The sequence below is a fragment of the Monodon monoceros genome, unplaced genomic scaffold, assembly GCF_005190385.1.
Source record: "Monodon monoceros isolate NGI ecotype Baffin Bay Population unplaced genomic scaffold, NGI_Narwhal_1 Super_Scaffold_22, whole genome shotgun sequence".
NCBI classification, from domain to species: Eukaryota; Metazoa; Chordata; class Mammalia; order Artiodactyla; family Monodontidae; genus Monodon; species Monodon monoceros.
Genome location: NW_021703779.1, coordinates 20,904,404 through 20,931,975, shown reverse-complemented (window position 1 = coordinate 20,931,975; position 27,572 = coordinate 20,904,404). Strand labels below are relative to the sequence as shown.

The 27,572-nt window shown below is 39.4% G+C and overlaps 2 protein-coding genes across 3 annotated transcripts in view; one reads left to right on the top strand and one right to left on the bottom strand.

Moving 5' to 3' along the window:
* On the bottom strand, positions 1 to 26,322 carry CUNHXorf58 (chromosome unknown CXorf58 homolog). 2 transcript variants are annotated; one of them, XM_029241310.1, is made up of 8 exons: positions 22,894 to 23,009; positions 21,801 to 21,900; positions 18,939 to 19,033; positions 18,414 to 18,525; positions 8,044 to 8,175; positions 3,071 to 3,300; positions 757 to 919; positions 39 to 215 (listed from the first exon to the last, which is right to left on the bottom strand). In XM_029241310.1, exons 1-8 carry the CDS (start codon positions 23,007 to 23,009, stop codon positions 39 to 41), a joined length of 1,125 nt encoding a protein of 374 aa, XP_029097143.1. The 2 variants fall into 2 exon arrangements, with proteins under 2 accessions (XP_029097144.1, XP_029097143.1); XM_029241311.1 differs by lacking the exons at positions 757 to 919; positions 3,071 to 3,300 and adding an exon at positions 26,282 to 26,322 and having other exon boundaries at positions 1 to 215; positions 22,894 to 23,029.
* A 237-nt stretch (positions 26,323 to 26,559) lies between these two features.
* Positions 26,560 to 27,572, top strand: part of APOO (apolipoprotein O) — a 57,673-nt gene continuing 56,660 nt past the window's right edge. Inside the window, exon 1 of the mRNA XM_029241493.1 lies at positions 26,560 to 26,804. Within this exon, the coding sequence (XP_029097326.1) occupies positions 26,796 to 26,804 (9 nt within the window). The 5' untranslated portion in view covers positions 26,560 to 26,795. The remainder of the gene's footprint in view (positions 26,805 to 27,572) is intronic.

The following is a 27,572-nucleotide window of genomic DNA, read 5'->3' as shown; positions in this document are numbered from 1 at the left end:
TTGTTGAATAACCTGGTTTTCTGTCAATTAGCTGTGCTTTAACATGATGGAGAATTATTAATATACAAGTCTTGACACCAGGCAAATAATTCCTTTTCCTCTTTTTCCAATTCGTCATCTGACATGAGCTCATTAACTTTTACAATGTCAAAGAATGGGGTGGAGAAGACCATCGTCTCGTTTTGCTTTGTACCTGGTGTGTCCATTTTCAGTTCCTAGGTAGAATTATAAATAAAAGCGGAAAGTGTTTTATATTTGGTTTTTACTGTTTTATGTTTTTTATATTTGACTGTTCACACTTAGCCTCATCTCAAAAAAATATATAGCAGATTTTTTAAAAATTACAAAGTAAAACATGAATACATGTTCATTGTAAATATTCCTGCAATGTAGTATACTGAAGCTGACTTTCCACACTACAGGTCTTAATAAGTGTAAATAGAAATGAGAAAAGCACCATTAGCGATGTGCTGAATCAACAGTGCCAGTATACAGAAACAATAGGGTTTTTGCCAACTCATGCTCATGTGGAGTCAAAATGGCTGGTATTTATCAGAATAGCTACTCATATTGTTCAAAAATTTTTTAAATATGCGTTACCAAGAGGAATGTAGCTTTATACCATCCAAGGTACATACCAAATGTATGTGTTTCATCCTTGAACTTGTAGATTAGGAAAATTCTACTTAAGGAAGTAGAATTACTTACAGTTTGAATATTGTCCAAAACAATGAATTCAGTACAAGTTAAACTTACAGTTCCCGCAGAAGCAATTTTTTCTTTAGCCATCTTATAAGCTTTTTTCATTTTTTCAACTTTCATTTGAGCTTGCTCGGATCGACGTCCCAGGTGTTTAATTTGACTTTGCTGTTGGTAGGGCCGATATAAAGGTTGAAGACTTGATAAGGATGAAGGGCACCTAGAAAATATTTGTAGTATAGACAGAAAAATTGTACAAAATAAAATTTTAAATTTAAGCAAGTTCCAAATTTTATTAAAGCATCCTCTGGTAAATATATCCTAGACCTCAGTGCTTGGAGCAATACTGCACGTAAGTTTTTAGGCCAAAGTTATCATTCCTGCTTGAGTTACATAGCATAGTTCTTTGCCACTTATGAAGGTGTATAGATGATGTTTACAACAATGATAGTGAAAATTATAAAATGTTATATCAATTTAAAATCAGTCTTCCGGGAAAATACCGTGTAGTAGCCATTTGAATCTTTTTAAAAGATATACTATATACTAACACCAAAAAGTATTAAATTTCATAATGGCTGAAACAAGTTGTTTTTATCAGTGTTGGGACCAGACACAGTTGGTGCCATGCTCATAGTCCCCTTGGGCCATAGCGCACACTGGCCTCACTTAGCCTGAGAGCTTTCTTATGAAAACAAGAGCCCTTGTGCAGGGAAAGGGCCCCAGAATTAATACCTCCCCTCCTAAGCTACCCTTAACCAGTGACTGATGGGTGTTGGTGTATAAATATCCCAACTCCCTTCCCCTCTGTGGGATAACTTGAGTTGTGTGTTCTACACTGGCCAGGACATTCCCAGGAGAGATTAAGCTCCAGTTACCCACAGTGACAACCTGCTTGTTAACATACACTGTTCTGGCTGCCTGCTCTTCCCTGTTTCACTTCTCTACCCCTCTCATCAGTGGTTCCTGGGATCACCTCCCAAATAAACTACTCATACTCAAATACTTTCCTCAGGGTTTGCTTCTGGGAGATCCCAAACTTTGAACTGCCTTCAAAGGAGCCGTTAAGAAAGTACTTTTCCCTCTTCAGTTGATTTAGAATTTGGCTACTTGTTTAGTTCTCTAAGTGACTCATTCTAGGATAATCAGTAGCATGAGTCTAAATAGCAGGGAGCCTACAGTTATATATGGTGGCAGAGAAAATTACATCATTTATTTGACCTTGGTGGTAACAGAGTTAAGTTCCATATTCAGTGCTTAGACGGATGAGTTAGAGAAAATCTATTTCATGATGACAGACTGCGCCCTACACTAGGCCATCTGTCTGGCAAATGTGTAGCCTTGATCATAAAATAAATGGGCTAAATTATGTTATTGGGTCAGCACCCACTCATCTCTACTCCTGAAAAAAAAACAACCAGTGTGTTTGCCTGACAGTGGGTCACCAGTGTCTTTTCATGTACTAAAGGAGTATTTTTCATTTCAAATATGACTGTGTGAAAATAGACTACCAACAGGTCCTCTTCAGTCTTATTATCTCTTTCTTTTTCTTAAGAAAAAAAGCTTAATTTGTAAATAAGATGGGCTAGGTGAGACTTGGTAATGGAAAGAAAAAAGGAAGATAACTGGTGCAGTCATAGTCCATCCATGTTGTTTCAAATCATAATACAGTCTATTTTGCTACAACATGTTCTTTTATAATGTGAAATGGCGCACATGTTATTGGTAAAGAAGGGAATAATGTCACTGTAATTTATATGCAATTTATCCTCTGCAAAGGGAGCTAGAATATCAAGACTAGAATTATAACCTTCAGCAGAAAAGGAAAAAGTTCTCCTCTGTGCAGCATGGGCAAAGGGAGCCCTTTTGGCTGCATTCATGAAAACAAGAATGAGCACCGGCACCTAGGGCTCTCTCCCAAGAGAGGCACTCCCCCGCACACACACACGATCCACCCTTACTGCCCTCTTCCCTACTCCCTGCCTTGAGCGGTTCACGGTTCCTGGCAGGTCACACTGCCTCTCATGTCCACTTAAAAGGCCACCACATTGGCCCAGGGCTCCACTTCCATCTGCACTGTCTCGGTGCCCACTGCCTGCTCTAATGAAAGAGCCGCCAGCATTTTCACTCTATTGTACATTTTTTACATTTGCTGTGGTGGCCTGTCTGGTGGTACAAGGTATCTTCCCAGGTACCAATTGTCCTTTTTGTTAGTGCTCTGTTTGCAAAGTTGCATAAGTCTTGAGCAATCTGCCCCAACCCCTTTTTCCCCATATGCTCTGTTATTATTTTTCATGAGTTATTTGGCAGAATGTGAACATTTCCAGAAATGCCCCTAGTATTGTAACCCCAGTGAAGGATCACTTTTTACCTAATTTGAGAAACAATCTGTAGCTGGTGCTGACGCATCTCTTCTGTTTTTGGTCTTTGTAATAGATACTTCATTTCTTTTTTTAGACGGTTTGAGATTATTCCAGACTCCGCGTAATCAACTATGTCATACATTATCATTGTCCTAGGAATGTTTTCGAGATTCAATCTTCGCCAGTAGTTATTTCTGCCACCAGAAGATGCAGGGATCTCATCCAGAAGACTGGAATACTATATGGAAAAAATAACTAAGCATGATTGGCTGTGGTGTTCTCGAATGTTTTTAGACACATTTCCCAAGGATCCACTCAAATATTACTTCATGCAAAAGCATTCCTTGATCCCGTCTCTGAACTGTATTGGTATCTCACTTCTATGACTCTTATTACTGACTACTTGATGTTCTAGCTATCTGTGTATGTTTTAGCTCCCCTACTGTGACAAGGCAGGATCCTTGTCACACAGTATCATGCACATAGTACCACGCTCATTAAATATTTATTTAATGCATAAACACTAAATCTTTAAGGCAAATATAACTCAGATAAATTAAACTCAGGATGGGCCTGAAAACTGAAAATAGCTATGTGATCTACATACCTGGCAATACTTGTTCATGACATGCTTGCATTGAAAGGACATTTGCACAAACCTTTTTAGAAATAATTAGTTCACCTCTGGTGCTAAGTGGCAAATTTCACTATTTTCATTTGGAGTATTTGTAGAAATCCCACTTTTTTTTTTTTTTTGCAGTACGCAGGCCTCTCATTGCTGTGGCCTCTCCTGCTGCGGAGCACAGGCTCCGGATGCACAGGCTCAGCGGCCATGGCTCACGGCCCCAGCCGCTCCATGGCATGCGGGATCCTCCCGGACCAGGGCACAAGCCCGTGTCCCCTGCGTCGGCAGGCGGACTCTCAACCACTGCGCCACCAGAGAAGCCCTCTTTTTGTTTTTAATTTAAAATATCAAATTAGGAATTTAAAAATATAAATATATATAATCAATTCAACCTTATAAATGTTCATTTAAGAGATAGGAATAGGGCAGGAGGAGCTACAATTCTGGCATTTAGGGTATAACACATGTACACTCTCTCTCTCTCCCTCTTGTGCTCTCGCACTCACACACATACAGGCAGTGCTCCCTTTGTATCATTTAGGCATGCACGAATTTCAATCAATCACCATCATTTAGTCAAATAAGCTCAGTCCTTCAATAACACAGTTCAAATTTCAGTTACCACAGTAAAACTGAGTTAAATGCATAAAGTACAAACTCTGCTGCTAGCTCTTCAGTCCATAGATTACTACATAAATAACAGATGTGCATGGTGATAAATGACAAATCACGTCAGTTCTTTCGAAGTGTGTCAGTGATTGGTCACTGTAGATCTGCTTTTTAGTTCACTCACAGACAGCAAAGTGTGTAATTGTGTTACCTCTTTGTCTCCCAGTGATAAATCCATATGACATTTTACAAATAAAGATAATCAAAAGAGGGAAAGGTCAGGGCTTCCCTGGTGGCGCAGTGGTTGAGAGTCCGCCTGCCCCGGTCCAGGAAGATCCCACATGCCGTGGAGTGGCTGGGCCTGTGAGCCATGGCCGCTGGGCCTGCGCATCCGGAGCCTATGCTCCGCAACGGGAGAGGCCACAGCAGTGAGAGGCCCGTGTACCACAAAAAAAAAAAAAAAAAAGGGAAAGGTCAAACAAAGAAAGAAAAAGTGGTAAAGCTGGAAGTGAAATTCAAATCAAATGTAAATAGAGTTCTAGAAGAAATAGGTGACCATGGGGATGCTGACACTGCCATCATTCAAGACACCGGAGCGAGGCTGCTAGACGAATTTGGTGAAGGTGAACTTATCAACATAAATGGGGAAAATGGCACTGCTGAAAAGGGTAAAGTTTTCTCAGAGGAAGTAATGTTGGCAAAAAAGAAGCTTCATATTAAAGGAGCTCTGAAACATTTCATAACATTTAAAGTACAAAGGATAGGGAATTCCTTGGCGGTCCGATGGTTATGACTCGGTGCCCTTACTCCCAGGGCCCTGGGTTTGATTCCTGGTGAGGGAACTAAGATCCTGCAAGCTGCGTGGTGTGGCCAATAAAAGTACAGAGGATAAAATGTTGGCGGGTGATCCAAACTTAGAAAGGAGTATGACAATTTGCCAGGGCATAGAGAAGATGCTCACTCCTTATTGTAAATTATATGAGAACAAGAAGGTAAGCACTGTTTAAACTACTCTTGATAAAACGATTTTTTTTACAGATTTATTGAGATTCATGTCTCATATAATTCACCTATTTAAAGTATATAATTCAATAGTTTCTAGTATATTCACAGCTGATAAGCTTTTTACAAAGAAATAAAACATTTTAAATTCTGAATGTTTCTAATGTTTTAAATTATAGTGTACTAAATAAATGTTTTGCTTTTTTCCATTTTCCTATATATTTATAACAGAGAGTAAGAGAGTTTTTAATGTTTTGATAAGATTTTTTTAAAGGCACGGAACAATCACGATTTTTCCCATTGATGATTAAGTTTGCTCTGCATGGTTTCAGCTTGCATGGTTTCAGCTTTTATGGCCCTGCACTACCATGCAAACCGAGGACTGCCTGTATATTTTATTTCCCGATAGTGGAATGGTAAAATGGGTAAACATCTCAGAACTGTCTATGATCTGCTCTGCACCTATTAGCTAGCTATACGACCTTGAGGAAGTTTTTAAAAATCTCATTAAGCTCCATTTTCCTCATCTCTTAAAGGGTCACATAATTTACAAACTTGAAGATTAAAGGAGATAATATGCATTTAAAGAGCTAAAAACAATGCTGTGTCCATAAAGGGCTCAATAAATGTCAGCGATCATCAGATCTCTCTCTTCCAATATGTCTATCTGGGAACTTCTTTCTATGACACCAATCCTTGGCATAGGGACAGCCTGGAAGTATGCCACCCATGTCCTTAGCAAAGATAGCTGACATCCCCAAGCTCTACTTATTTCCTGGTTCAGTCCCCAAATCTTCTAGGTTAAGGCTCTAAAAGAAAGATAACACAATTGGGAGTCTCTAAAGCACCGCATTAATTTCATGTTTCACATGCAAGCAACTGGGTGAACAGTTAAGGCCATATATTATTATTATTATTATGAGCTAGAATTTTGGGATCCCTTGTTTCTTTAGAACTTATAAAACAGGGGTAATAATAGTACCTGCTTCTTAGGGTTGTTATGAGAATAAAAGGAGTTATTACACCAGCATTTGCTATTATTACTATTCAGGTATCTAGTTTAAGTTCCCTGATTCAGCACTGCTGTCCGACCAGTTATACAAACCAGAAACCTAGAAGCCATGTTGGACACTTTCTTTTAGCTTACCTCTCTGTCCCCAAGGCCCACTGCTTTTATTCTCTAGTTATCTCTTGCATCTCCAGCCTCACAGCCCTAAACCAAGATATCACCATCTCTCCTAAAATATTGCAGGAACCTCCAAACTAGAAGGAGGCTCTTGCTGTCTTCTAATCCTTTAGCTATAATACATTGCAGCCAGATGGGTCTCTTCACATATTAGATTAGGTCACCGCATTTCCCGAAACACTGCACCAGCTTCTCATTGCACACACAATCAAGGAAAAAAATAAACACCTTACTATGGTCAAAAGCCCTGCATCATGATCTCTTACCAGCCCTCTAGCCTGACTGCATACCACACCTTCCGTGCTCTCCCTTCTCCAGGTCCACAAACCTGCTTTCATGCCCTGCAGTTTGTCCTGCCACAGAGCCTTTGCCTGGGGTGCACCACCCGTTCAGCCGCAGACCGAGGCTGTGACACATTGTTGATTGCCTGCCTATCACCCATTTCCCTCTTCTCCCTTACTTATGGAGCCCTGATTTTTTTTTTCACATATGGAACAGACATATGCTCTGGGAAGGAAAGCCCCAGCACATGAACCATGATTGTTCTAAGTCAATTATGGGAAACGATCCCATTTCCCTTTACAGTGATTGGTTTAGGGGGAGCATGTGATCCAGTTCTGACCAATGGGACCTGAGAGGAAGTCTGTTGGGGGCTTCTGGGAAAGATTTTTCTTCTTGAGATTTAGAGAAAAAGATGCTGAGTCCTCTTCTTCCTGCCTTTGAATGTAGTTGAGAATGTGATAGTCATCTTGTTACTATGTGAAGGAAGCTGAGAGGACTGTAGTGAAGCTGACCAACAACCCTGATGTCCTTGAGCTGCGACACTAGCTATCCCAGGACGCACCTGTCCAGGGACTCCCTAACACGGGACAATGTCCTTTATTGTTTAAGCCTCTTGTGCTTGGGGATATTCTGTTCCTTGTAGCAGAAAGCATCGAAACAATAATAGACCCCTTCCTTACTAAGTCAAATCCCCGTCATGTACTCTTTTTAGCACCATGTATTTATTTTTGATTTTTTTATTGAGATAAAATTCACATAATATAAAATTTACCATTTTAAAGTATAAAATTCAGTGTTTTGGTTTTTTTTTTTAGTAAATTCACAATATCTATCACTACTAATTCCAAAACGTTTCCATCACCCCTGGAAAAAACCCTACATTCCTTACCTATCACTCCCCAGACACAAAGGCCACATATATGATTCCATTAATAGGAAACGTCCAGAACAGGCAAATTCAGAGAGACAGAAAGCAGATTAGTGGCTGATAGGGGCTGGAGTGACAGAGGAATGGGGAGTGACTGCTTAATGGATGTGAGGTTTCCTTCGGGGTGACAAAAAGGTTCTTAAACTAGACGGTAGTGATGTTTGCACAACACTGTGAAGGTACTTAATGCCACTGAAATGTACACTTTAAAATGATACATTTTATATTGTGTGTATTTCACCACAGTAAACTGATACATGATTCTTCCTGGAGGATAGGGTCACGAGGCTTATTTTGTTGTTTTCAATATCTAAATTGCAATATCTAAATCCAAATCTAAATTCCTTACTTGCATGTAATCTTTCAGGGTGACAATATCTATTTCATCAGTTATTTTGAACTTCTGGAAAAGACGTTCATCTTCCATAATTTGATGATAAAATTTCTTTTTCCCCATTATTTTACAAGCATCAACCACAGCCTATAAAGAGGAAAAAAATACTTTTAAAATAGTAGTATAATAGCAATAACTATCAGCACACACTTTACATATTTTTTGAGACAAATGCATCAAATATTGTTCCTTTCTTCTAGTAGCGTGCTATTCAATAAAAAGACTATTTACAAAGAAAAGATTATATAGATTTTTAAACCACTTAAAATTTGTTTCCATAACCATATCTAAATAGTTTTAAAATGTAGCTAGAGGAGTAGAGGAGTCCACAATCCTCAGAGGACATTATTTTCCTTTAAAAAACAAAACAAACCGCTAACGTATTCATGCTGTCAATGCAGAGAAAGCTTATCTGGTTATTAAACAGGTTGCCCTAGGAACCGCAATGAAAGGTACTGGGGCCAGCTCTCTTTTATGTGGCTGTTAATATCTCGCCCTCAAATGGAAACATGTACGTTTCAGAGGGCTGAGACCTCCCTCTCCTTTAGGCTTTTCTCAGTAGCAAAAGAGTAGCAAACAAAGGTTTTTTTTTTCTCTCACAAATGTCAACATTTTCTACTCAAGGAAAGCACCTGAGAGGGCAGAGACAGAAGAATCACAGAAAACATGGAGACTCCAATCCAGTCTGGCTGTATTTGCACCATACCCCTCCACGTATACCTATCCTTGTGCTAAGAGCTATATACATAGACTGTGAATAGAGAATTAAGTGCTTCCCCACCCTCCTTCCCACCCCCCGTAAGTATGTGCTGACTATTCTAATACATATTTATATTACATATCTGTGCTTCTGGCCACAAAGGTTATGCTTATGTGAAGGGAGACTGGCGTAGATGAAAATTCAAGCATCATTTGATTCCAGATCAGTTTCTTTTTTCCTTTGTATCTCAGAATGTGATACTGTGAAAGTATGGGAACTCTGTGTTTTAATGCTGATATAAGACTATAGAATAGTGGTTGAGACAGGACTAAAACTCGGAATCTGTTTTTACTTAACACGCAAAATAATAGCAAGCCTTAATGTACTTCTTATTCCAATTCTCACTTTTCTTATCCAGAATATTTCCTATTTATTTCTTTATTTAAATTCCAAAGCTTAGAACACAGACACATAGGGAAAGTGAAAGAAAATATTCAAATGGTTGTAGTTTGATTCCTAATGCACTAAATCGAAGGGACAGAAACAGTTTACTAAAAATGTGATGGAACCTTCCTTTAGGCAGATCATTTTGGCTTTCCGTTTCATTAGTTTCTTTAAACACTATGCATCTAAAGAAAAGGCAGTATTGGCACATATCTCCATTATGCTTTCTTGCAATTTATTTCCTGTGGGTTCTAATTAACCATCCCCACAGTGACACTAAAGGTAAAAGCAAATAGTTGTAGGCAGAACAGGTCTGAAAACCCTATAATTTCTGCCTTGCGAATTTCTTTAGATATAACTATATTTTACTAGCTCAAGTTACTTAGAAAAGGTATTTCTTGTCAGTTCCTACTCTACTCCACTCAGCCACCACCACCAATCTCTCCAAGCCCCAGTTTCCTTATTCATACAGTGCCTCAGCTGTGTGGCTCAGATTTGTCAAGCCCATCTCAGTCTCTCAGCCAAAAAAACCCCATGCCTGGCAGCACAGGGCAGGCTTGTTGCCCACTTGTGACAGGGGTTTGAAAAAAGTTTGCCCTCCAGTGGTCAAGATGTTCTTTCTCAGACATTGGCCGTGTATGGCCAGATTCAGGAAAGTCCTTCTGGATAGGAAGGGATGGGAATAAAGAGCCCAGCCCCAGGAGAAAGGGGAGGGTGAAAACTAGGCAACGATTCCAGGTGAGCAGCCAATCAGACTAGGATTCAAGAGGAAGGTTCCATTCTTGGTGGGCGACTCAAAGGGTCAGAGGCGGGCATCTCTAAATTTGACTCCTCCCCTGAGAGCCATCATCACTCCCCCACAGCTCTGCGGCTACCTGCTGGGCAACATCTACAGTTAGGCTTGTCAAGCGGATATATGTAGAAGTGAAGTCTCAGTTCTGGCCCGGACGAGCCTCTCCAAGTTCCAGCTTCCACACAGGCAAAATGGGAATGACATGTACCTCATCAGAATTATCAGGGGGCCATATAAGAGAATGTATTTACCAGAGTTCCTGACACAGAAGTAGTTAAGAGCATGGGCTCTGGAGTCAGGCTCACTGGGTCTTCATGTCAGTTCCTTCACTTTGTAGGTGTGAGACCTTAGGCAAGTTACTTAGTCTTTTTAAAATGAAGACAATAACAGAATCTACATTCTAGAGTTTATGAGAATTAAATGATAATGCACATTAAATGTTTAACATCATACTTGACAGTGCTCAATAAGGGCCGCTATTATTAATAACGTTTTTCCTTTTTACATAAATGCCCAATCCTCAAAAAGAACAGGGATCTTCAATTTAAAATAACAATTACTGGATGTTCATATTTAAGAATTGTCAATTACCCAGAGGTGTCCAGGTCATGGGGGAGGGCACCTTTAGGACAGTGCTTGTCAGACTATATTGTGCCTAGGATCATCTGGGGGTCTGGTTAAAATGCATAGGCTAATTTAGTGGGTGTGAGGTGGGGCCTGACAGCCTGCATTTCTAATAAGCTCCAGGGGATGCCATTGCTGCAGGTCTGCAGACCACACTTTGTTTATTTATTTTTTATTTATTAAAAAAAAATTTTTGTTTTAAATTTTTTTTTTATTTTTATCTTTGCAGACCACACTTTGAGTAGCAAGGCTTTAGGATATTCTAAATATAGTTGGTGGACTACGATAGTGACAACCCTCTTTAAATAAGCATAGCTCTGAAAATAGATCATCAAAGTAGGTAACTGAATTGAGATCTCTTTTTTATACACATGGCTATCCAATTGTTCTAGCACCATTTAAACTGCCTTCACACCTTTGATGAAAAGCAACTGATCATATATATGTGGGTCTATTTCTGAACTGTTCTATTTCACTGATCTACATGTTTGCCTTTTTGCCATCACTACACCGCTGGGATTACTATAGCGTTTTTTTTCTTTATATTTCCATTCAACTTTTATGTATTTTTTTTCTTATTAGTCATCAATTTTATACACATTAGTGTATCCATGTCAATCCCAATCTCCCAATTCATCCCACCACCTCCACTCCTAGCCGCTTTGCCCCCTTGGTGTCCATACGTTTTTCTCTACTTCTGTGTCTCAATTTCTGCTCTGCAAACCGGTTCATCTGTACCATTTTCTAGGTTCCACATATATGCATTAATATACAATATTTGTTTTTCTCTTTCTGACTTATCTCACTCTGTATGACAGTCTCTAGATACATCCACGTCTCTACAAATGACCCAATTTCGTTCCTTTTTATGGCTGAGTAATATTCCATTGTATATATGTACCACATCTTCTTTATCCATTCGTCTGTCCATGGGCACTTAGGTTGCTTCCATGACCAGGCTACTGTAAATAGTGCTGCAATGAACATTGGGGTGCATGACTCTTTTTGAATTATGGTTTTCTCTGGGTATATGCCCAGTAGTGGGATTGCTGGGTCATATGGCAATTCTGTTGTTAGTTTTTTAAGGAACCTCCATACTGTTCTCCATAGTGGCTGTATCAATGTACATTCCCACCAACAGTGCAAGAGGGTTCCCTTTTCTCCACACCCTCTCCAGCATTTATTGTTTGTAGATTTTCTGATGATGCCCATTCTAACTGGGGTGAGGTGATACTTCATTGTAGTTTTGATTTGCACTTCTCTAATAATTAGTGATGTTGAGCAGCTTTTCATGTGCTTCTTGGCCATCTGTATGTCTTCTTTGGAGAAATGTCTGTTTAGATCTTCTGCCCATTTTTGGATTGGGTTGTTTATTTTTATAAGACTGAGCTGCATGAGCTGTTTATATATTTTGGAGATTAATCCTTTGTCGGTTGATTCGTTTGCAAATATTTTCTCCCATTCTGAGGGTTGTCTTTTCGTCTTGTTTATGGTTTCCTTTGCTGTGCAAAAGCTTTTAAGTTGCATTAGGTCCCATTTGTTTATTTTTGTTTTTATTTCCATTACTGTAGGAGGTGGATCAAAAAATATCTTGCTGTGATTTATGTCAAAGAGTGTTCTTCCTGTGTTTTCCTCTAAGAGTTTTATAGTGCCCGGTCTTACATTTAGGTCTCTAAACCATTTTGAGTTTATTTTTGTGTATGGTGTTAGGGAGTGTTCTAATTTCATTCTTTTACATGTAGCTGTCCAGTTTTCCCAGCACCACTTATTGAAGAGGCTGCCTTTTCTGCATTGTATATTCTTGCCTCCTTTATCAAAGATAACGTGACCATCTGTGCGTGGGTTTATCTCTGGGCTTTCTATCCTGTTCCATTGATCTATATTTCTGTTTCTGTGCCAGTACAATATTATCTTGATTACTGTAGCTTTGTAGTATACTCTGAAGTCAGGGAGTCTGATTTGCCCAGCTCCATTTTTTTCCCTCAAGACTGCTTTGGCTATTCGGGGTCTTTTGTGTCTCCATACAAATTTTAAGATTCTTTGATCTAGTTCTGCAAAAAATGCCATTGGTAATTTGATAGGGATTGCATTGAATCTGTAGATTGCTTTGTTTAGTATAGCCATTTTCACAATATTGATTCTTCCAATCCAAGAACGTGGTATATATCTCTCCACCTGTTGGTATCATCTTTAATTTCTTTCATCAGTGTCATAGTTTTCGGCATACAGGTCTTTTGTCTCTCTAGGTAGGTTTATTCCTAGGTATTTTATTCTTGTTGCAATGGTAAATGGGAGTGTTTTCTTAGTTTCACTTTCAGATTTTTCATCATTAGTGTATAGGAATGCAAGGGATTTCTGTGCATTAATTTTGTATCCTGCAACTTTACCAAATTCATTGATTAGCTCTAGTATTTTTCTGGTGGCATCTTTAGGATTCTCTATGTACAGTATCATGTCATCTGCAAACAGTGACAGTTTTACTTCTTCTTTTCCAATTTGTATTCCGTTTATTTCTTTTTCTTCTCTGATTGCCGTGGCCAGGACTTCCAAAACTATGTCGAATAATAGTGGTGAGAGTGGACATTCTTGTCTTGTTCCTCATCTTAGAGGAAATGCCTTCCGTTTTTCACCATTGAGAATGATGTTTGCTGTGGGTTTGTTGTATATGGCCTTTACTATGTTGAGGTAGGTTCCCTCTATGTCAACTTTCTGGAGAGTTTTTGTCATAAATGGGTGTTGAATTTTGTCAAAAGCTTTCTCTGCATCTATTGAGATGATCATATGGTTTTTCTCCTTCAATTTGTTAATATGGTGTATCACATTGATTGATTTGCGTATATTGAAGAATCCTTGCATCCCTGGGATAAATCCCACTTGATCATGGTGTATGATCCTTTTAATGTGTTGTTGGATTCTGTTTGCTAGTATTTTGTTGAGGATATTTGCATCTATATTCATGAGTGATATTGGTCTGTAATTTTCCTTTTTGTAGTATCTTTGTCTGGTTTTGGTATCAGGGTGATGGTGGCCTCATAGAACGAGTTTGGGAGTGTTCCTTCCTCTGCAATTTTTTAGAAGAGTTTGAGAAAGATGGGTGTTACCTCTTCTCTAAATGTTTGATAGAATTCACCTGTGAAGCCAACTGGTCCTGGACTTTTGTTTGTTGGAAGATTTTTAATCACAGTTTCAATTTCATTACTTGTGATTGGTCTGTTCATATTTTCTATTTCTTCCTGGTTCAGTCTTGGAAGGCTATACCTGTGTAAGAATTTGTCCATTTCTTCCAGGTTGTCCATTTTATTGGCATACAGTTGCTTGTAGTAGTCTCTTAGGATGCTTTGTATCTCTGCGGTGTCTGTTGTAACTTCTCCTTTTTCATTTCTAATTTTATTGATTTGAGTCCTCTCCCTCTTTTTCTTGATGAGTCTGGCTAAAGGTTTATCAATTTTGTTTATCTTCCCAAAGAACCAGCTTTTAGTTTTATTGATCTTTGCTATTGTTTTCTTTGTTTCTATTTCATTTATTTCTGCTCTGATCGTTATGATTTCTTTCCTTCTGCTAACTTTGGGTTTTGTTTGTTGTTCTTTCTCTAGTTCCTTTAGGTGTAAGGTTAGATTGTTTATTTGAGATTTTTCTTGTTTCTTGAGGTAGACTTGTAAAGCTATAAACTTCCTTCTTAGAACTGCGTTTGCTGCATCCCATAGGTTTTGGATCGTTGTGTTTTCATTGTCATTTGTCTCTAGGTACTTTTTGATTTCCTCTTTGATTTCTTCAGTGATCTCTTGGTTATTTAGTAACATATTATTTAGCCTCCATGTGTTTGTGTGTTCTACGTTTTTTTTCCCTGTAATTGATTTCTAATCTCATAGCGTTTTGGTCAGAAAAGATGCTTGATATGATTTCAATTTTCTTAAATTTACTGAGGCTTGATTTGTGACCCAAGATGTGATCTATCCTGGGGAATGTTCCATGCACACTTGAGAAGAAAGTGTAATCTGCTGTTTTTGGATGGAATGTCCTATAAATATCAATTAAATCTATCTGGTCTATCGTGTCATTTAAAGCTGTGTTTCCTTATTAATTTTCATTTTGGATGATCTGTCCATTGGTGTGAGGTGTTAAAGCCCCCTACTGTTATTGCGTTACTGTCGATTTCCTGTTTTATAGCTGTTAGCAGTTGCCTTATGTATTGGGGTGCTCCTATGTTGGGTGCATAGATATTTATAATTGTTATATCTTCTTCTTGGATTGATCCCTTGATCATTATGTAGTGTCCCTCCTTATCTCTTGTAGCAGTCTTTATTTTAAAGTCTATTTTACCTGATAGGAGTATTGCTACCCCAGCTTTCTTTTGATTTCCATTTGCATGGAATATCTTTTTCCAACCCCTCACTTTTAGTCTGTATGTGTCCCTAGGTCTGAAGTGGGTCTCTTGTAGACAGCATATATATGGGTCTTGTTTTTGTATCCATTCAGCAAGCCTGTGTCTTTTGGTTGGAGCATTTAATCCATTCACGTTTAAGGTAATTATCGAAATGTATGTTCCTATGACCATTTTCTTAATTGTTATGGGTTTGTTTTTGTAGGTCCTTTTCTTCTCTTGTGTTTCCCACTTAGGGAAGTTCCTTTAGCATTTGTTGTAGAGCTGGTTTGGTGGTGCTGAATTCTCTTAGCTTTTGCTTGTCTGTAAAGCTTTTGATTTCTCCATCGAATCTGAATGAGATCCTTGCCAGGTAGAGTAATCTTGGTTGTAGGTTCTTCCCTTTCATCACTTTAAGTATATCATGCCACTCCCTTCTGGCTTGTAGCGTTTCTGCTGAGAAATCAGCTGTTAACCTTATCGCAGTTCCCTTGTATGTTATTTGTCATTTTTCCCTTGCTGCTTTCAATAATTTTTCTTTGTCTTTAATTTTTGCCAATTTGATTACTACGTGTCTTGGCGTGTTTCTCCTTGTGTTTATCCTGTATGGGACTCTCTGCACTTCCTGGACTTGGGTGGCTATTTCTTTTCCCATGTTAGGGAAGTTTTCAACTATAATCTCTTCAAATATTTTCTCGGGTCCTTTCTCTCTCTCTTCTCCTTCTGGGACCCCTATAATGCAAATGTTGTTGTGTTTAATGTTGTCCCAGAGGTCTCTTAGACTGTTTTCATTTCTTTTCATTCTGTTTTCTTTATTCTGTTCTGCAGCAGTGAATTCCACCATTCTGTCTTCCAGGTCACTTATCTGTTCTTCTGCCTCAGTTATTCTGCTATTGATTCCTTCTAGTGTAGTTTTCATTTCATTTATTGTATTGTTCATCTCTGGTTGTTTGTTCTTTAATTCTTCTAGATCTTTGTTAAACGTTTCTTGCATCTTCTCTATCTTTGCCTCCATTCTTTTTCGTAGGTCCTGGATCATCTTCACTATCATTATTCTGAATTCTTTTTCTGGAAGATTTCCTATCTCCATTTCATTTAGTTGTTTTTCTGAGGTTTTATCTTGTTCCTTCCTCTGGTGCATAGCCCTCTGCCTTTTCATCTTGTCTATCTTTCTGTGAATGTGGTTTTTGTTCCACAGGCTGCAGGATTGTAGTTCTTCTTGCTTCTGCTGTCTGCCCTCTACTATAGCATTTTAAGTCTTGGAATCAGGTAGTGTAAATAGTCTAATTTCGTTCTTCTTCTCCAAAGTTATTCAGGCTATTCTACATCCTTTCACTTGTTTTTGCTTTTGTGTGTGTGTGTGTGTGTGTGTGTGTGTGTGTGTGTTTGTGTGTGTGTGTGTGTTTGTAAATACATGAGAAATGCTGTTGGAAAATGAGAAGGAAATGAAACAAGAATTGGATATAAGAACGAGGGAAAAGATGGAACCAAAAAGAATTGGTGAAACTCCCCTCCTTCATAAATGAACTTAGATTAAACATCTGAATGGACTACAACTGACTTATTTCTTTCACATGGAGAAATAAATAAACTTAGTAAAGTTGTATCAGTTTGCTAAAGACACAGTGTCTACATTCAAAGAGCAAAAAAGTTGAGTGAACTTAAAGTGAGAAAATTTCCATTTCTACAGGCTTTCTATTAACTATGAATCCAAGAATTGCCAGAATTTGTTTTCAACCTGAACTAAAGGAAAAAGGAATCCTAACCTGTTCTCTCCAAGTTGGGTATGTTCTGATCATTTGTAACCCCTTATAATGTTTAGTGAAAAACTCAAACTGAATAGTATAATCACATTTTAAAAATAAGAATGAAAAAATTTAAAATATACTTAAATAAAAATATATTTTTATGGAAAAATATGTGCAATAATATGTGTATTTTTATGGAAAAATATGAAGCATACACAATAAACTATTAACAGTGATCACCCAAGGTGAATGAAAGTTGCAGCACAAAGAAGAAAGGCATAAAGACATATTTTCCTTTTAAAAAAATCTCTGTGCTATTTCTTTTAACAGTTACTTTGTAATTAAAATAAAATTTAAGTTATTATACAGCATTTTAATGAATTATGATATATACACAGTGCTTTCCAGTCATGGCCTCTAAGGTTCTCATTTGCTCCAGCCTGGGCATAGCAGGGTCTGCCAGGAGCTGTCTTGGGAAAATTTCAGTTCCTAAAAAAGCCACATTATATAACCTCAGAAAAGCAACAGTTGATGAAATTTTATAGGGACAACTATAAGCTTATTCTGTAGATAAATGTGGCATGAATTTATCTCTGGAATGGAGAATAAACATCTACTTTCCCATTTGAAGTCATTCTATATAAATGAACAAATATTAATGTTTCTGAAATACCATATTCCACATGAAACCACTAGTCCTTTTGATACATTTCTGAAACCAAACTAAATTTTCTCTGATATTGCCTGAGAAGACATAGAAAAGCAGTCTCTTTTCCTTTTCTAATATTCTTCAGAGAATATATGCTGCACATGCTGGATCTGGTCAGAAACTGCCAGGCTGTGTGGTCTTCTATCCTGAATACATGCCATTACTGATGATTTCAGGTGGGTCATACTTTTCATGTAAGATATTTTCAGAAGGCTACAAGAAAACAACCTTTGATATGTGGTTTATAAAAGGCTAAATATGAGAATGTACACATTTTTCTCGACTATAGTCATATATAAGGGTCAAAGGAATAAAACCTATGCTGTAGATCCTCACTATTAAAAATGTGGTACATGGATCAGCAGCAGTGGCAGCTGCTGGGAGCTGGGTAGAAATGCAGAATCTCAGGACCCGTCCCAGATTTACTGAATCAAAAACTGCATTTTAATAAGATCCTCACGTGAGTCCTATGCTGTAGACACAATTATGATGAATATTCACGAAAGTTAAAAGTATGAGAACTCATTTAAAAAAGGATAAACATTTTAAAAGTTCCTTTTCAATACTCTAGCACACTTTTTCTAAACATGCTACCAGAATCAAAGAAACAATGATAAAATACCATTAAAACAAAATTGCATAAATGTTCTGCATAATTAAAAAGCCCTGACCAACAGGCCACTGTAATTCATTATTAGCAAACCAAAATTTTCATACAAAGAAAACTGATGGGTATATTTTAGGGCCTTATATAAGAAATTCATTCCAAATATTTTTTTAGCTAATAAACAGAGTCACTTTGAAACATGATGCTTAAAAAAATACTACCTGCTTGCTGGGCTGTTTAATGGTGAAATAACATAGTCTGTATACTTTGAATGCAATTCAGATACCGCATAGATGTTAAAAAGCTAAATTAACACAAACTCTACATCATGAAACATCACCTCACTTGACGGCTTTAATAAATTTTTTCCACTGAAATACTTGTAACCAAGGCCTTCAGTATGAAGAAAAATTTTAAACACGATGAAAGGTGGAAATGTTTCGCCACTAAATCTGAAATAAAGACCAAAATTAGTCATTTCGCATCAGGTTTGGAGCTGTCACTTCTCCTCCTTGTACTTAAGATCATTCACATATTTTTTTGCATGCAGGGTAAAAGCTATACCAGAGCATAAAAAGAACTGGTAATGAAATGGATCACAGAGTATGAAAGAGCCACACTTTGGCATGTGTGCTCACAGTTATTCTCATATGTGTGTCAGACTGAACACATCATGAGAGATGAGAGCTACTTTCAAGGCAACATTTGGCCCAAGAGTCATGCCTCAGTTTCTTCACATAATAAATGTAAATAAGAACAACACATTTACTTTGTAATTACATATGAGGACTTAAGAAAATAAATTTCTAAGATTCCTTCACATTAACGAAGCACTGCTTGAAGTAAATCAGCATAAAAACATTACCTGAATCTAACTTTACACTTCAAGCAAGGATCTTTAACAAGCTCAGCCTCTAAAGGGCTCACTTTCTTCAAAATTTCATGTGTCACATGATGTTCCTGAAATAGATGATGGTGCTATAAATGGAATGCAGTACCCTGCCCAGGCACAATCTATTGAAAATAACAGAGGGGGCATGGCAAAGTGACAGTACACCAGAAAAACGGAGCTGGAGGAATCAGGCTCCCTGACTTCAGGCTATATTACAAAGCTACAGTAAGCAAGACAGTATGGTACTGGCACAAAAACAGAAATATAGATCAATGGAACAGGATAGAAAGCCCAGAGATAAACCCACGCACATATGGTCACCTTATCTTTGATAAAGGAGGCAACTGGCACAAAAACAGAAATATAGATCAATGGAACAGGATAGAAAGCCCAGAGATAAACCCACGCACATATGGTCACCTTATCTTTGATAAAGGAGGCAAGAATGTACAGTGGAGAAAAGACAGCCTCTTCAATAAGTGGTGCTGGAAAAACTGGACAGCTACATGTAAAAGAATGAAATTAGAACACTCCCTAACACCATACACAGAAATAAACTCAAAATGGATTAAAGACCTAAATGTAAGGCCAGACATCATCAAACTCTTAGAGGAAAACATAGGCAGAACACTCTATTGACATAAATCATAGCAAGATCCTTTTTGACCCACTTCATAGAGAGATGGAAATAAAACCAAAAATAAACAAATGGGACCTAATGAAACTTAAAAGCTTTTGCACAGCAAAGGAAACCATAAACAAGACGAAAAGACAACCCTCAGAATGGGAGAAAATATTTGCAAATGAAGCAACTGACAAAGGATTAATCTCCAAAATTTACAAGCAGCTCATGCAGCTCAATATCAAAAAAACAAACAACCCAATCCAAAAATGGGCAGAAGACCTAAATAGACATTTCTCCAAAGAAGATATACAGATTGCCAACAAACACATGAAACAATGCTCAACATCATTAATTATTAGAGAAATGAAAATCAAAACTACAATGAGGTATCATCTCACACCGGGCAGAATGGCCATCATCAAAAAATCTAGAAAAAATAAATGCTGGAGAGGGTGTGGAGAAAAGGGAACACTCCTGCACTGTTGGTGGGGTAAATTGATACAGCCACTATGGAGAGCAGTATGGAGGTTCCCTAAAAAACTAAAAATAGAACTACCATACGACCCAGCAATCCCACTACTGGGCATATACCCTGAGAAAACCATAATTCAAAAAGAGTCATGTACCAAAATGTTCATTGCAGCTCTATTTACAATAGCCAGGACATGGAAGCAACCTAAATGTCCATCGACAGATGAATGGATAAAGAAGATGTGGCACATATATACAATGGAATATTACTCAGCCATAAAAAGGAACAAAATTGAGTTATTTGTAGTGAGGTGGATGGACCTAGAGTCTGTCATACAGAGTGAAGTAAGTCAGAAAGAGAAAAACAAATACCATATGCTAACACATATATATGGAATCTAAAAAAAAAAAAGAAAATGGTCATGAAGAACCTAGGGGCAAGATGGGAATAAAGACACAGACCTACTAGAGAATGGACTTGAGGACACGGGGCGAGGGAAGGGTAAACTGGGACAAAGTGAGAGTGGTAGTGTATATATGGACATATATACACTACCAAATGTAAAATAGCTAGCTAGTGGGAAGCAGTCGCATAGCACAGGGAGATCAGCTCGGTGCTTTGTGACCACCTAGAGGGGTGGGATAGGGAGGGTGGGAGGGAGGGAGATGCAAGAGGGAAAACAAATTTTTTTAAATAAATAAATTTTAAAAATAAATAAAGCAGTGGGTCTGTGGGTCAGATGGTAAAAATGTGTACACATTTCTCAGAGTTTATCATTTTTTTCAGAGCTGCTAAAATTCCCTTAATGTGACTATTACTAATTATAGATTACTGTAATCACAGGTGATTTTATTAGGAGAATATTTAGTACTATATGAAAGAAGACAATACTCTGCCAGCGTTGCCCGAGTTGTTTGGGGAGTGGGGGGATGTGCACCTTTTTGTTCGTTTCTTTGTTTTTATTCAAATAGGATTATATTATTCATAATGTTCTGCACTTGCCTTTTCACTAATGAGATATTTTAGCTATTTTTCTATTGCAGATTCATATGCAAGGCTGCAAGCCTTAACAGTAGGAAAGCACCAACATTTATTTAACCAGTATCCTATCGATGGACATTATAGGGTTTACTTTCTTTGCTGTTACAAACAATACTGCAGTGAAACTGTACATAGATTGTAGAATGGATTCCTACAAGTGAAATTGCTGGGTGGAAGGCAAAGGCACTTTTAATACAGAGATTTTTAGTGCTAGAAGATCACTGTCTCACATCTTCAAATAAGAAATAGATTAAAAAAATCATATTGGTTTCAGAAAAAGACACAGTAGTTACCCATGTTAAAAGTAAATCCAGGGCTTCCCTGGTGGCACAGTGGTTGAGAGTCCGCCTGCTGATGCAGGGGATGTGGGTTCGTGCCCAGGTCCGGGAAGACCCCACATGCCGCAGAGTGGCTGGGCCCGTGAGCCATGGCCACTGAGCCTGCGCGTCCGGAGCCTGTGCTCCGCAACGGGAGAGGCCACAACAGTGAGAGGCCCGTGTACCGCAAAAAAAAAAAAGTAAATACAGAAATATTCATTTAGAGTTAACCAAAGAAGAAATCCCATAACCCCATGCAATATTATTAGATTCAAATAGACGGGATTTTAAAAGGTTATATATTCTTTCTTTATTTAACACACCTTTTACCTTGATAAGTAATTATATCTGTCAGAGCAAACAAAAAGCAAAATACATACCGCTGCACAAATTGTACACTTAAGGAGTTGAAACATTGATTTGTCAAGATGAGATAACCACACTCTCTGTATCGTGTAAGCTGAAATATCTTTATTATTTCTGAAAGGAAAAAAAAGAGCTTAAGATTTGTGAAGTAGTTTTCATTTTCCTAAAATCTTGGGGAACTCTGGATTTATGCTTCCTCCTCTTGCATCTCCCCATCCTCCACCCTAAGACTAACCTAATGAGGAACATTTGGATGTGGTAATTAGAACTGGTCATCTGCCGAATCTAGTCAGAATGAGGATAAGAAATGCTTGAGAATATTTCCCTTGAGATTAAAAAAAATCCTGGCTAAAACTTTATCATCAAAAAAATGTGCTTTCTAAAAACATCCATGACCTAAAATGATTCCATTATAGTTCTTAAAAACACTGTCCAACTAGTTCAAGTGCTAAGAAAATAGAATGTACAGAAGTTACAGTAGGCCCAAATTTTCTTCTGGGACCGGATGACCATGCCCTAGAAAAAGAAACTCTCTTCTCTGATCTTTGTTTGCACCAGGCTCATCCCAGTCAGGTCAGAGCATTATTCTACTTTTGATCATGTCCCAGCCCTGGCAGATAATAGGGATCTCACTCTCCAAGAACTGCCCCCCAACCCCATCATTACCCCTCACAGAGCTACAAAGAGAGGTAGGTACTCCTCTATAATGCCACTGTTGACTGGCAAAGTGCAGACTACAAGATGTAGAGTAGAAAAGGCCTGAAGTATGGAAACAGACCCTTGAATACTAGCTGATGCCATTTACTAGCTGTTTAGCCTTCTGCAAATCAGTTACCTTGTTCCAGTTGCTACTTCCTCACTTATAAGATGTAATAACAAGACTACATCACAGGGTTGTGTGAGGATCAAAGAGATGTGTGTTAACATGCTTTGTCAATTATGAAATACTATAATTATAATAATTATTATTCAATTCACAAGTATTTTTAAAACACACAAAAAACCTCTAATTTACAAAACAAGAAGTGTTTGATGTTAGCTGGGTAAATACCATACAGAAACTGTCCAGTTGTGGAAGATGATACCAGGCGAAAAATGGCTACTTACTGTTGTTTTCCCTTTGTCTTTATAGCATTTGACAAATGTACTTTGTGACCTTTTCCCAAGCGTGGACTATCTGATTTGGGGACACCAGTAACTGATGTCTTTGGGGAATGACTCATTTTCCTTACAATGAAGTACTCTGAAATACATAAATTAAACATTTGAGGTCAAAATCTGTTATTACACTGTTTGGATGAGACTCAAGTGCCATTATGATTGTTGTGCTAATTCCAGAACCCCTGAAAAAGGAAGGTTTCATAGATCTCTTTTTTTTTTTTTTGAGTCACGAGTAACACTTTTTTTTCTTTTTTTTTTTAACATCTTTATTGGAATATAATTGCTTTACAATGGTGTGTTAGTTTCTGCTTTATAACAAAGTGAATCAGTTATACATATACATATGTCCCCATATCTCTTCCCTCTTGCGTCTCCCTCCCTCCCACCCTCCCTATCCCACCCCTCTAGGTGGTCACAAAGCACTGAGCTGATCTCCCTGTGCTATGTGGCTGCTTCCCACTAGCTATCTGTTTTACATTTGGTAGTGTATATATGTCCATACCACTCTCTCACTTCCTCCCAGCTTACCCTTCCCCGTCCCCGTGTCCTCAAGTCCATTCTCTATGTCCGCGTCTTTATTCCTAGATCTCTTAATGTTGCTTACATTCTTTGTGTACTACAAATATTATGAGGTATATGGGAAAGACAAGTGGATCTATCCATAGCCTTCTAACTTGCCTCCCTGTCTGCAGTCTCTTCCATCCTCCACACTGCAGCTGGAGTTAACTTTTCAGAGCAATAATCCAACCTTATCACTCTTCAACTTAAAATCTTTCAGGGACACCTCATTTCCTCCAAGCTAAAGTCCAACTCCTTAGAATTGCGTTCAACTCTTTTCACAATCCAGTTCCATTCTTTCTCAAATCTCAAAATATCAACTTTCCACTAGCATTCCTCTCTATACTCTGTGAGAACAAGAACTTCTTGCCAAAATCAATGTTTTACGACTCTGTGCTGTTGATCATGCCATTTCCTCTACCTGGAATGACTTCCCTACCACCAGCAAACATCAATTCATCCTTCAAGACCCCAGCTAATTGATGCCTCTTCCCTGAAGTTTTCCACTATCTTTTTCCAGAACTACTGACTACTGTCTCCAAGGTCCCATAATACTGTATATGTTTTTCTTTTACAGTACTTCTCGTATTGCATCATAATTTGGTTTCTTGGCTGTCACCCCACAAGCTTGTTGAAGGCAGGAGGCATTTTGCTAACTATGGAATCCCCAGTGCCTATCAGAGTGGAGGGTTTTTACATGCTTTACAAAAACTTTTCATCCTGGTTTTACCATGGAATAGCTGTGAGACTTTGGGCAAGTCCCTTAACCTTTCAGGAGCTCAGTTCCCTCCCTGGTAAAGTGAGAGGACGTGTAGTAAGTGATCTGATTTCATTTCTGATTTTCTATCCTTTGACACATTACTCCAATTTGGAAGCAGCTGCCAAATTCTTAGTCACTGCTTAGTATCTTGTACTAAACCAGGTCCTCTTTATCTTTTCTTTTGGTGCCATGGACCCCTATGGACAAACTCCTTCTACGAACTATGTTTTTTAAGACACATAACATAAACTATATGGGATTACAAAAGACTCCAATTATATTGAAATCATTGTCAAAACATTTTCAAAAACAAAATTATAGTAATGTGTCTTCTTTATGCATTAAATAATACGAGAGTGCTAATAATCACTGTACTTGTGAAGTGGTAATGAGCAGAAACGATATTTCAAGAAATCTGCCGTGACTGTAACATGATATGAAAATACTGTGCTTTCTATGGATGACAAAGTCACGGGTGCTGCTGATACTACTGTGGTTTGTTACCTACACTATAATTGAAAGAAATGCTAAAGTTCAGTTAGACGTTAGTGAAAATAAAGTTGCAATTTTTCCCCAAGTTCATGTACCCCCTAAATTAAGAATTCCTGCCTTAATTTATCACTTATAAGTCACACTTTTATATACATATGACATTTCATTACTGATGCAGAGCCTTCAGAGTCTCCTTAATATTTCTCCTTAGGGATGGGGATGTGGATGGCTTGGAATACACTATTCTCTCGAGAAAGAGAAAAGCATTCCTGAATATCCAGGAGCTGGGGCTTCTCTGGTGGCACAGTGGTTAAGAATCCACCTGCCAGTGCAGGGGACACGGGTTCAAGCCCTGGTCCAGGAAGATCCCACATGGCACAGAGCAACTAAGCCCATGCACCACAACTACTGAGCCTACGCTCTAGAGCCTGCAAGCCACAACTACTGAGCCCGCGAGCCACAACTACTGAAGCTCGTGTGCCTAGAGCCCGTGGTCCACAAAGAGAAGCCACCACAATGAGAAGCCTGCACACCGCAATGAAAAGTAGCCCCTGCTCACCACAACTAGAGAAAAGCCCACGTGCAGCAATGAAGACCCAATGCAGCCATAAATAAATAAATAAATAAATCTATATTAAAAAAAAATATCCAGGACCTGGCCTGGCACTCACAGCTGGGCTTTAGTGTTAACCCTGGCTTCCTAACACCACCGAACCCAGAGCAAAGCCTTGCTTCCTTGAACCCGCCCCCAAATCACCCAACCAAAGCCCAAATCCTAGAATAAATCTTTCTAACACCCTCTTACTGAGATTCCCCACTGTTTCCCAAGGTGTGCGTTTTCCTAGCAGCAACAAGAAAAAAACCCAACTTGTTCAACTACAGATGTGTTCCTAGTGGTCTTTGGCTGGAGGGCAGTGACACAGCACCACAAAAATCCCCCAAATCTTCTGGATGCCTGCCTGGATGGGCTTACACTTGCTATAGGGTTAGAATATAAAATACAGAATGAAATATAAAACAGTACCCTATTATGAGCCACTGTAACAATTGTTTAGGTGAGATCACAGGCTTTAAAGGCCGACAACTTAGATTTGGATCCAGACTTCCCACTTTCCTTCTGTGTGGCCTTGCACATATTACTTGTCTGTGCCTCAGTTTCTTCATCTATTAGATGGGAAGTAATAATCGTGCCCACCTACTTGGGTTGTTGGAAAGAGAAGACGACTATGGACAAGGAGTTTAGGTCAGAGCCTGGCATATAGTAAACGCTATTGGTGGTTGCTACTCTTGTTAATAAGATAATTATTGTCATTACTACTTATTTCTACTAGTATTAAGGGACAAACATTTGATTCCCAGTGAGGGACAGAAGCTTAAGCATTTTCAAGAGGAAAAAAAAATGTCAGGTCTTTCGAGATTAAAGGACGTGGCAAATTAGTTAAAATTTAAAATCTTAGAAATGTCCAGCCCAGAGTAAAACAACAACAACAACAACAACAACAAAATCCCCACAAAACTAAAAACCTTTTGTGAGGTAAATCCAGGCCCCAGAGGTCGGCGGCTGCGGCTGCTAGGCTTTCGAAGCCGCCCGAGGCCTGCCGAGCGCCCCCGCCCGGCGGCCTCCGCACACACGATTCTCAGCCCACACCACTGGGCGCCCAATCGCAACGGCGAAGGCCGATTCCCAGCGGGGCGCGGGGCCGGGACCTCCCTCCTCTCACCCCCGCGTGCCGCCCACTCTGAGGTGGCGCTTTCCCGCCGCCTAGCAACCGCCGGCGCAGGGGTGGAGCCTGTGAGAGGCGGGGCTTGCGTTCGATCGCCGCTCGAGGCGCGACGCGCTGCAGCTCAACGTCGCGGTTTCCAGCCGAGGCTTCCTAGCTAAGCCTTGGCCGGATCGAATTGGCTGTACGGTCGTCACCCGCACCGCGGCCCGTTTGCGTCGGAGGAATCGGGCCCTAGGCGGCCGCCGTAGCCACCTCTCTGTAGTGGGCGGGGTCAAGGCCGGGTGATCCCCGCCGGAGACGCCGCTGCAAGCGACATGTTCAAGGTGAGAGAGTGGAGCCGGGTCACAGCTGTCACCGCCCCTTTTCGGCCTCCCGGAGCGCCCCCCCCCCCCCCGCGCTCTAGTGGGCCTCTCCGGGGACCAGGCCCGGCTCGCCCCGAGGTTTTTCCCGCCTCCGGGCCGGCTGCGTCCCGGCCCCGCAGTTCATTCAGCGGTCCGCTTGGAGCGAGGCGCTGCCGGGCTGAGGCGTGAGACCCGGGGGTGGGTGGGTGGGGCCCTTTGGGTTGTGCTTTCGTGAATAAAACACTTAAAAAATTAAAGTACAAAGTATCCACCCTCCGTTTGGTGCCCTCTTGGGTTCGTGAGTAGGGTTAGGCCACCTCAGGGCACTGCGGGGTTCGGTTCTGGTTGCCTGACAAGGTCAGGTTTCAGAACCTGGTGTATGAATGGGAGAGAGTCACCTTCAGAGAAGCTGCTGCAGGAGGTCGGGGAGGCTGGCATGGGAATGGCTGGGTGAGAGGGAGAAGTTGGAACTTCTCTGCTATTTCCAGTGAACAGTATATAGTATGGATAGGTCAGCTCCCTTCTTTACATTCTATGAACTCGTGTCCTTTGAAAGAAATACACTTTTACAGGGAAGACTGTTTCGAAAATCTGTACACATGAAGGTGTTATTCTCCTAGTTTTAAAAAAAGTAAATGATATTTTCTATCATGAAAAACATCACAGGCTACTAGAAAGGAGTCTACAAAATCGAGTCTTGAAGAAGCAGTGCACCCATAAAATATTGCTATTGAAATCTCAGAATTACAC